This window comes from Haemorhous mexicanus, chromosome 6, assembly GCF_027477595.1.
Source record: "Haemorhous mexicanus isolate bHaeMex1 chromosome 6, bHaeMex1.pri, whole genome shotgun sequence".
Taxonomy (NCBI): Eukaryota; Metazoa; Chordata; class Aves; order Passeriformes; family Fringillidae; genus Haemorhous; species Haemorhous mexicanus.
In genome coordinates this window covers 40,513,099-40,524,456 of record NC_082346.1, presented here as the reverse complement: position 1 = coordinate 40,524,456, position 11,358 = coordinate 40,513,099, and the positions used below count along the sequence as shown (strand labels likewise).

At 41.6% G+C, this 11,358-nt stretch overlaps 1 protein-coding gene across 1 annotated transcript; it reads left to right on the top strand.

Moving 5' to 3' along the window:
- Positions 1-317: 317 nt before the first annotated feature.
- Positions 318-6,034, top strand: CFL2 (cofilin 2). Its single transcript, XM_059849898.1, has 4 exons — positions 318-468; positions 1,903-2,210; positions 2,307-2,383; positions 2,475-6,034. The coding sequence occupies exons 1-4, from the start codon at positions 466-468 to the stop codon at positions 2,585-2,587; spliced, it is 501 nt and encodes a 166-aa protein (XP_059705881.1). The 5' UTR covers positions 318-465; the 3' UTR covers positions 2,588-6,034.
- The last annotated feature ends 5,324 nt before the right edge of the window (positions 6,035-11,358 follow it).

Here is an 11,358-nt window from a genome sequence, read left to right as displayed (position 1 = left end):
AAGCGCCTCGGCCAGGGGAGCGGTGCGGGGCAGGGCGGGGAGCGGTGGCTGGCTCAGGGCAGCCGCGCCGCCATCGTGCCCCGGCCCGACGCTGGTGCTGCGAGCCCAGCCGAGGGGCCGCCTCGCCCCCTCGCAGCCAGCCGGCCGCTGCCGGGGCCCACTGAAAAGCCCGCCCGGGGCTGCGGTGCCCAGGCCAGACACCCGCAGGCCGGCGTTGACGCTACCTCCGCCGGGCGGGCGAGCGGGCCCCGCCGCCTGCGGGCCCTACCCCGCGGGGGCCGGCCTAGCGCGGCCCGGCGGCGGCACGTGGTGGCGGCGCGGCCCATGTGACCGGCCCTCCCCGGCCGCTGCGGCTCATCCCCCGCCCGGCCGAGTCCCCGCCCGCCTCGCCCCCAGCGCAGCGCAGCGCTCTCTGCGTGCAGCAGCCCCGCACCGCAGGCAGCCGCCGCCCCGGGACCCGGCGCCATGGTAAGGGCGGCGCGGCGCGAACGGGCGGGGAGGGCGGTGCGGGCGGCTGGCGCGGCCCGGCGGAGCCGAGCGAGGCTGAGCAGAGCAGGCCCGGCCCGGCGCGGCCCCGCGGCCTCCGGCGGCCATTTTAGTCTAATTTTAGCCGGGTGCGGGGGGAAGGGGACGCGGGAGCGGCCGCGGGGCAGCTGCGGGCGGCGGGGCTGGGGCCGGGGCCGGGGCCTGTCCGGGCGGGCGGGCGGGCGGCGCAGCGCTCCCTGCGGCACCGCCCGGGCGTGCGAGTACCCGACGGTGCGGTGAGGGGCGGTGGGCGCGGAGAGCGGGGTCCCGCACTCCTCCCGAGGAGCCGCCGCCGCGGCCGCCTGCTGCCCGGGCCCGAGGGGCAGCCGGGAGCGGCCGGAGGGAGCGCTGGGGCCGGGGTGGAGGTGTCGGCGCGCAGGAACGGAGGGCGCGGGGCGGCGGGGCTCCTCCGTCCCCGCGAACAAAGCGGGGAGAGCGGCCCGCGGCCCCCGGGGACAAAGCCGGCGGCTCCCTGCGAGCACCTGCCTTCCCTCCCCGGGCAGCCTGCGCTGGCAGCGCCTGCCTCGGCAGATGTAATTGCTGGACCGAGAGCAAGGGCGCTGCAGATGGGCTGAGCTCGCTTGCTCACTCGCAGCGGGGTTTGCTAAATTATTTTCATCTTGCCTGGAGCTCCCCGTTTGCCCTGCCAGTGTTTTGTTTCCTTGCTGTTTTAGGCTCTTGTTTTGAGCGGCTTGTGAGCCTTATGGGGGGCTGTACAGTTGTAATCAGTATTTTTATGTGAACGAAGAGCAGTCAAACAATCCTCCCGCAGCAGTATGAAGTAAAATTCGGGAGTTCTTAAGGCGCGGTGCTGAAGCTGACACAATGCAGAAAGCATTTCTGCTGCTTGTAGAGCCTTACCTCACGCAACAAAATGAGAGTCATGACAGTGCTGGATGTGAGCTGCTGCTGTAGTGTTTGCTCTACTAAAAAAAAAAAAGCCAACAAGAATCTATCCACCAAAACCCCACCCCCTCCTATCCCAACCGAAAATTACAAACTCCTCTCCTATGTTCAGTTCCTACCCCTTCATCACTCCCTCTTCCCCTCCCCCCAAATAAGCCAAATGCATGATAAGGTAAAGGAAAACTGTTTGAGTAGTACAGTTGTGTGACTGGTTGTATGAAACTGCTATCCAGAACTGCAGCTGAAAATGCTGAGATCTACAACAAGAAACTACTGAATTCACGCCTCCTTTGTATCCTCTGCTCCAGTCCTACAAATATTACTGAATTCATAGTGTGTTCAGGTTGAGTATAGTATTTTTATTCTTATGGGAGCAGGCAGACTTCTTTATCTAGCACTGTGGGCTATCATCTTCTTCTAGTGAGTGTTAATTTTTGCTGTTTAAAGTATTCCTTTGATCTCATTTTACAGGCTTCTGGAGTAACAGTGAACGATGAAGTCATAAAGGTTTTTAATGACATGAAAGTAAGGAAATCTTCAACCCCAGAAGAGATTAAAAAAAGAAAGAAAGCTGTTCTCTTCTGCTTAAGTGATGACAAAAAACAAATAATTGTAGAGGAGGCAAAGCAGATATTGGTTGGTGACATTGGTGATACTGTGGAGGACCCCTATACAGCCTTTGTGAAGTTGCTACCTTTGAATGATTGCCGATACGCTTTGTACGATGCCACATACGAGACAAAGGAATCTAAGAAAGAAGACCTGGTATTTATATTCTGGTGTGTGAAAGCAAAGCTTGCTGTCAAAATTGAATATTCTGGAGCTACCACTGGATGACTTAGTAACTGTTTTGTTGTTGGCTTTTTTCTTTAAAGGGCTCCTGAAAGTGCACCTTTAAAAAGCAAGATGATCTACGCAAGCTCTAAAGATGCCATTAAAAAGAAATTTACAGGTACGGACCTAAAAATGTTTTTCTCGTAAACCACTGGGCCGTTTAGATGTTGAGGTTCTCACAAGTACATTGTTGTCCATCTGTCTTTCAGGTATTAAACATGAGTGGCAAGTAAATGGTTTGGATGATATTAAGGACCGTTCAACACTTGGAGAGAAACTGGGAGGCAACGTGGTAGTTTCACTTGAAGGAAAACCCTTATAAAAAGACAGACAAGTGCCATCTGGATCTAAGGAGCTTCCATTTCTGCAGCTCGTTCAATTGGAATAGTATTAGTCTCCCCATCCCCTTCCCCACCTCAAAAAATAAGGCCCTTCCCCACCACCCTGAAGGAGATGTCATTGTTAAGCAGTCTACCAGTGATTGCCATTAGACTGTTTAATCCTGGTAGTTTTATGTAGGATTCAAGGAATGCTTTCACGTCATACTCTTGGCCAAAACTGACGTTGCAGGCATTCCTTGCAACATGTTCAATGAATGTGATAGTTAATGTAAATAGTCTAGCAGACAGCAAAGGGTAAGCTAATCGAATGCCTTGAAAGTATTGTCCACTGGTCGGATGGTAGACTTTCTACAGTATTACTTACAGTTGCACTTGATTGCAGTTCCATGAGGCTCTTGTGCATTCATACACCTCACCTGCCTTGACAAGCCTATTTTTGTGACATGGCAGCACACAACACTATGCATTTAAAGCACTTTTTTGTAATATGTTTGACCCGCCCCCTCCCCAAGGAATGCCAATTAAGTTGCTGTAACTGTGTCATCAAATTATTGTAGTACCTCAGTTTCATTCCTGTTACATGCATATCTTTATAAATGAAGTAGCTGTTACGATGCCTTTCGTTTTCCATTGAATGTACACTACTGAACAGGAGTAGAAGTTATCTGTTTACCATATGAGTCTTGAAACACTAAAGTTTTGTAAAACATCAGTCATGGTGGCAATTTCTGTATTAAAAAGAGCCTTAAATGGAACATTGTTCTTTGAGATCTAAAACTGGCCACGTTGCAATAAAACTTGTGGCTTATTACAGAACGTTGCCTTGTTTTCATTGGAAAATACAGTTTTTAAGTGTTTAAGCATATTTCAAATAACTTCTGTGGAAAGTATTGTAAAGGTAAACAATCATTACTCTCATACCGAATAATGCAAGTTTTTAATACTGATTTAGGCACTGCTTTACAATACTTTGTGGCTCTGTTCTGGCCGTTCAATAAAGGACCTGCTCCTAGTTTACCGTAAAGTAAAGAAGCTACCACTACTGGAGACCATTAGTTCCATGAAACACTTGTGTCAGAAACTTAAAAATATGAAGTAATTAATCATGCAGTGTGTTTTGTACCTGAATGTTCTTAAAGTTCTACATGCCAGAGTAAAACCTTGCACGAGTTTTTACAGCTCGCCGTCTTTCTGGGTAAGGTGATGTGTAGTAACAGTTACATGCAGAGTATGAAGTGGGGAAATAGTTTTTGTTTCTGGAGTGTTATAGTTAGACCAACTCAGTGCAAGAATTAGCCTAAATGAACTGTTCTACTTGTTAGCTTCTATGTAAATAGAACTGGAAAGTGTTTGCCACTACTGAGGCTTGCATAGGGGACGTGTTTTGGCTGGGAGCCAAATAATGCTCTCCTTATAGAGAATTTGATCTGCTCTGTGTGAGCAATCCTCCGTTAGCCAGAGCTATTTATGGCAAACACATGCTTTTGTATCTTGTCATCGTTATCCACAAATGGCAAAACTGGACATGATTCTCCTGGTATGCATAAAGGAGCGCTGTTAGGCAGCCACTGGCAGCTGAACTGTACATGCTGCTAGAAGGAATGCTCTTTTATCATTACCTTATTTTAAAAAGTTGGTAGAGTGGAACTGTGGAGCTTTTAAATGCAGGCTCTTTATGTTCAGTCCATAGCCCCTTTTCAACGAGGAAGCAGATAATAATACAAATACTTTCTCTCTTTTTTTTTCCCCCTCCAATAGTTTAAGTAACCTAGTGGTACTGTGTTTAGGCTCTCTTGTCCTGTAGAACTTTAAGACTTTATTTCAGGCTTCTGGCTATCCCTATGACTTGCACACTTCATTGTGTTTGCTGTTCTATGTAGACTAAACTTTACTAGAATTGAAGTAAAAAGGCATGATGACCACTGACTTACTAAGTGTATTAATGAGTCTTGGTTTTGTTCTACAAAACTCTCCTTTCAGGTACCTTTTAAGATTATGAAATAACTGATGGTATGCATGTTGTCTAGATAAAAAAAAAAACCCACAATTTTTTATTCCTCAAAATAGTCTATTTCTGATCATGTTGTATGCAAAGCCCAGTTTAATGTAAAGATATTTGTGCTTTATGTTTAACTTGACTTCAGTTCAGTAAAATGAAATTATCTTTTAACTGATTTTTCACAAGGAATAAATTGTTTCTTTAGAAAAAGCCAAAATTGAAAATGGTAAATTTTAATAAACCATTTGAATTTTCATTTTAGACAGTAAACTTTTTTTAAGGAATATCGTGTTTAAATTTATTGTTTGTCTCTGCTGCAGTCTGGAAAAAATGTCTGTGGCTTTTTAGTTGAATATTATAGTTTTGTTTTTTTTTTTTAACTAGCTTAGGTGTATATTCACTCAGTCCAACTAGCTATGAAATTGAAGCACAAACTGTCTTTATGTAAGATTCCTACCAAATTAAAATTTAGGATCCAAAAGGATCAGCCTGCCTTCAGTTTGTTCTTGAAATGAATGACTGACTGATGTGAGGTCCAATTCAGATGGCTTGCTTTTAAAAAAAACAAAAACAAAAAAACAAAAACCAATAAAGTGCTACAGAACTGTTACTGTTTGAATTATAAAACAAATGAGAGACAGCTGGCATCTGTTCCAAAATGGTTTGTCAGCTGTTGTTTTCTGTCATTATGCAAAATGGTGAGGGCGTCATTGTGATCGAGAAGCGAAGGAAAATCCTCTCAAGTTCAGTATCTTCTGTGTATCTGTGTAGACGTGACTTTTGGATATCTTGGCTTCAGTTATTTTATTGATAAAGAAATGTTAAATAAATTTTTCATGAGAGTAGCTTGTGCAGAAATGGCATTTTTATTCTAAAAAAATATTTCAAAGCCAGCAGTTTTGTTTGATTTGGTGAATCCTGGAAGAGGTATAGATAGATGGGTTTGATTTCTCTGAAAAGGGAAATCAATCCAAGACTAGAGTGTGTAAGTGAGGTTTATGCTTGTGGTGATTTTAGAAGTGCAAAGCCTAAGTTTATATGGACTGGAGTGTAAAAGTCACTCCTAGTCAGATGATGAAGCGGAGTTTGAGTGTGCTCCGTTTAACCCAAAGTGTTTTGCTAGGTGGAAGACTTTTCCTTCTCTACCATTCCCTCAGAACAAGTGATGGAATACAGCAATTGCCACAATTTGATAATAAGCTTTACTCTCTTATCCCAATTCCAGTATAAACCAAATTTTCATGTCTGCCTATTTTTTATAAACTTCTGTAAGTCCCCTTTAGTTTGTGGTGGCGAGTTAATGATTGTAGAGTGAAAACACGGCACTAATGGTGGATCAAAGATCATCAATGTAGCACCTGTCTATTGAACTTCTTTGAAATATTTCTGATTTTGAAAACCTGGTATAAATAAAATTAATTTAAATGTCTTCAGTTGTTGAGTTTGTTTGTGTGCTAGACAGCACCTACGCTAATCACTTTGTTGGCTTTGGACTGGGAGCAGCCCGGATACTGTGAAAGAAGTTGTGGTGTACCTGGATTTTTTGTAACAGGTTTCATCTGCTGCCCATTCAGGTCAATATCCAGCTGTAGCAAAAGCTAGCACCAGTGGCTCTGGAGATGGATATAAAGAAATTTTTTAGTGGGCTGGTTCTAGATAACCTTTTTCTTTTATTGGATCCCAGCTCGTGTATTCAGAAAATTAGATGGCTTTTATATAGTAAAATGTATGTTTACACTGGCAAGTCAGTTCTAATACAGGGAAGGAAGTGAACTGATGTAGTGTGAAAAAACTGACTCCATGAAGAAAGATCAAAATACTACCATTTTCATATCAGTGCCATGTTTCTTGCTAATATAAGATTTCTTGGATCTGGGAATATGTTATCTGGAAGAGTTAGTTTTGTAAACAAAGCTGTGAAGAAACAGCTTCATTGGATTATCAGGTGAAGGCAGGCTTTAACAATGTGCATTAAAAAACCCTTTACTGTTTATCTAACATAAGCCTTCTCTATGGCTGTGGGGAACATATATAAGAATGTGCATTAAAAAAGAATGAAAGGTCTCTAAAGTTTTTGAATTAAAAATACTGTTTAGTTTAAAAATGTTATATTTTTACTAAATTCCTATTCAGTGCGTGACCCTATTGAATTTGGACATTTTTCTGCCTCACCTCACATACTGTTGAACTTACAATAATCCCCATACATCTTACTCTTTCTTGCATTACTTATCCATGCATTCTGCTAATAACATCTGAAAAATAAGTACAACAGTAAAAATTAAATCTTTCCATAGGAAGTTCAAACAGGTGACATAATTTATGTTCATTTAATGAGTTCATAGAATTGCCCTATTGCCTTTTTACATTGTAAAGTTTAGGAAAAAAAAAAGTGCTAATTGGAGGTACTGAAAATAATTTTTACATTCCTAAGATTCTGTGACTGTCTTTTTAATAACTCATTGTAGGTTAATGATTCTGTTGTCAGCTTTGTTTCATAGATACTTAGAAAACTAATGATTGGAAAATAAACTTGAAGGTGCTTCTGATTATTTTTAGAAGTTTCTAAGTGTCAATTTGGTCTATAAAATAATATACAAACTTCAATTTCCCACTGCTAGCCTAATTTTTATTCTTGTGTGTACAGGCTTAGAAATGTGTGTGTAATCATGCCTCTCCTCTTCCACCTCTTTATTTTTAAAAACAGCTGTGTCACTGCAAATCCCTACCATCTGCCCACTGTCTTCTGTAAAGGTTTACAGACAATCTCCACTGGTACCTTTCAGTATCTATTTTCCCCTTCTCTTGTTTGTGATTGTAGGAGTTTGGTTTAGAAAAACTAACCTCTGTAATATTGTGCTCCTTGAAACCTTTTCTATTATGCAGCAAGTTAAAAGCATCAGTTAATCTCTGGTGAGCACAGCTGCAGGGTGTACAGTGGCTAGGAAAAATAGATGTCATTTTGAGAACCAGTTTAGAGAGTCTTATTTGTGTCTGCTTCCTCGTAGTGGCAGCACTGCTTTCATCTGTGACCTTCTATTAAAGCTGATGTGAGAGCTAAGCTTTTCTTCCATTTTGGCTGTTTCAACAGAAAATGGAATGTGCTTGTAGCAAACAAGGTGCAGAGAAGCAGAGAAGGTTTAGAAGCAGCAGTTTTTCATAGAGACCTGTACATCTGGTGGGGGGGAAAGGGTTACAGCAGAGGATTTGTTTCCTTTTAATTTCAGTAGGAGCTTGCAGCTGTAATGACTGGGCTTATGTTATCTTTTGCTCTGCCTGAACATACTGATTCCACAGTCTCAACTGTCTCAATGCTTTCATGCAATGAAATGTGAACACACAGCTCTTTATCAGTGAAATGTGGTTTACTCCTACAAAAGTGAAGCCCTGCTACAGCAGTGCTCTTGGTTAGCCATGTCATATGGAGAGATGCACCTAAGCTGCATTTGAACAATGCTTTAAAAATGTGTGGGTTTTGATTACACCAAATACAATAATTATGCTATTACACGGGCACTGAGGACGAACAGATGTAGTTCCTAATTAGGAGACTGCAAGTGACCAATGTAATTCATGGTCATATTTTTGAATCTTAGCCCTGTTATTTAAGCATGACCTAAAGACGAAACACTTCTCAGTCCACAGAATTCATTGCCTGCATAAATTCTTTTAAGCAGCAGTAGCATAATTTTAGCTCTTCACTGAATATACTGATGCAGAATCTGTCACCTGAGGGTTTTTAGTCGTCTGCTTGACAAATTCCTTTTGTAGTGCTGCATTATTTCTCTGCATCCACACTTCAAATTCAGTTCCCAGAACTCTCCTTCCAAGTAACCAGAATTCCTAAACAATATTTATTCTGTGTGACTAAAGTAGAAAGGCATCTTGTAGAACACCCATAGGAAACAAATGCATGGTATTAGCCTGCGTGGCCACTGAACATGTTTGGCCCTGCGTGCCATCTCTGACTGTTGGGTTATTCTGAGGAAAGGTCACCTCATTCAGGTTTCTGTGGAATAGCCCAACACAGAAAATTTGTGGAAACAGGAAAGAATGTTTTAATTCTGAGCAAATGATTTTGCTCAGATCAAGACTTTGCAAGCTGGATGTGATAACAACTTCTTAAGTTTTTCTTTTTACCTGTCCTGACAAAAACACCTGGCTTTGATTCTAGCCAGTTTTATCGATTTAGTTCGACAGGTGCACTGGTTGGAAGTATCATCAGGACAAGCTATATTTAGATATATAACCTTTTGATAATTCTGGCAGTTGCTTTGATCTCATTATTTCAATTCAATCACTTCAACTCCATTACAATTTTAACTGCCTAGTGTTCAGCACTGCCAATGTAATCTTGCAACACAGCTTGAGGAACATTTAAAAGTAGTCATAATCAAAATTAGTAATGATATAAATCAATTTTATTTATTTTATTGAGCTAGTGTAGAGGGTGATCTTGTCCCCCAGTGAGTTGCAGCTGGACCAGTTGCTGAAGATTGGAGGCGGGCCTGATCTTGACAGGCCACACCTGTAACCAGCAAGAACTAGCGATATATGAGAGTAAGGAAAGAGGAGGGAGAGGAGTCAGATTACTGCTGCAAGCACCTGGAATAGTCAGTGCATAGAGCAGCTGCCTGTGAGAACCATCTAGAAGGTATAAAGCTTGACAATACGAAATCCTTGTGCTATGATGACGCTAGAACTCGTGTTATCTAAGACAACAAGCTAGTCTCAGGTTTTGCAAGGACAATGACAACTCTCTTAGAAAGTCAGGTGGTCTTCCGGGGAGTTCCTGACTGAGCACCTGCCATAGATCTTAGTGATAAGATGGAAGAAGTGTTGGAGCATTCATATCAGAGCAGTTTGTTGTGCTTTCTTGCATAGCTGGATGCATTTCCTCACCTGGAAGATGTTGAGGTCGCTGTGATATCAATATTTAAAGTACCACCTTCCATTTCTGAACAGAATGGACAGACAGCCATTACAGTTGAGTATGCTCTGTTTTTCTTAGGATAATACAGTCAAGGATCTCAGCTATGAATTTCATTTTTTTTCCTGACTAGCAGAAGGGAGAAAAGAATTTGTCTAATCCCACTGTGCAGCATAAGGCCAAAACACAGCACAGCAATCACATGTGGGCATCATAATTGTTTGCAGCTATTGTACCTGAAGGTACAAAATGTGACCTTGTCAAATGAGTTGTGCATGGTCTTGGAAAAGTCCTGTGCTAAGAGAAAAAATACAAAGCTGAGATACTTTCAGTAATTGCTTTGTGTACACCAGATTCAAGAAGCATATGGCTGGCTCTGTGTTTATCTGCAGTTATTTTGTGCACAAAGTAATAATGACACATAAATATGTATTTAACACTAATAGTAATTCTGAATCTTATGTTAATTTAACAGCTATCTTCTATGGAAGATAGTGAGGGTAAGATTTTATCTTGGGGTTTTTTTTTGTTTTTGTTTTTTTTTTTTTCTTCTAGCAATGGTTTTAATAACCAGTTTTTCTGCTGTAACAGCAAACTGTGGAAATGTGAGAAGAGTTACTTCTCTTTGTATCAGGATCTTACATTGTGTGCAAATACAGACCCTCTCAGTTTCTTCTTAAATTAGTGTTTGGATCATATTCAGTGGTTAACAGACAAGAGTATAGGATTTTTGTAAGTCACATTATACAATATTAATGTGAGCATGCACATGTTTTTTGGGCTGTGAGATAAAACCTTTTAATTACAAAAGAGCATATTTTGTGAGAAAAAAATTAATATTTTTTTAAAGCTTATATTTTCCTTTGCTAGCACTTTACTTTTTATTCCTGAAGTTACCCATTAGGATCTGTTTTTCCCTTTTTGTTAGTTTTTGGTTTTGGTGTTCTCACTTTTCCCACACTGCATCATGTTTCAGCCTAATATGGACTGGATGAAATTGTTATCAAAGGAAGAGGGTATTATGTATAGAACATACACAGTTTCTGTAGGAAAGAGTAAACTGTTTGCTTGACCCAGTTTTATGGAGCTATTTCTTTCTACAGAGATGGGATTCAGTCAAGGATGAGGGACAAATGGGTTTGCTGAGAGTATTTAGGAGCACTCAGTGGGAATGAGATTATTACTGGAGTGCTTAATCCTGAAATAATCATACACCATCTCATCAACGTTGCATCAGCATCTGAGAGACATAAATATTCTAGCTACTTTGTGATATTACTCTGAGATAATTTTCTATTGCTATAAACTTGGAGGTCGCCAGATAAATATAGATTATTCCTACCTGTGATCAATGTTTTGATGTTTTCACAAACATCTGTTGTGTCTTTTAAAAGATGATTTTCAACTAGTTGAAATGTATTTCTGAAGAAACACATCTTTTATGGGTCTGAAAATGAAAGTGAAGGTTATAGAAGCAACCACTTCCCTCAATCTTTTTGGGGGAATTCCGATAATGTTATCAGGCCTGATTTTCCATCTGTTGTTCACAGTATGACAGAATGCACAGAAACCATGTTACTATAACAGCCTTTCTGTGATCACCAACATTAAATTCATTTAATGGTACTGAAGTTACAGGCCATGCTGTATGCAAAAGGAATAAAAAATATTCCCAGAGTACAATTTGTCATTTTCACAGGCTGTAACATTTAGTTCCCTTTGAACAGGTGTAAGTGTCCTGCTGTGTCTCTGTTTCCCTGAAGATGGAAATGACAAACCCAAGCCTTTCCCCTGCCTTTGATTTTCTCTGTGTCCTATCTCCT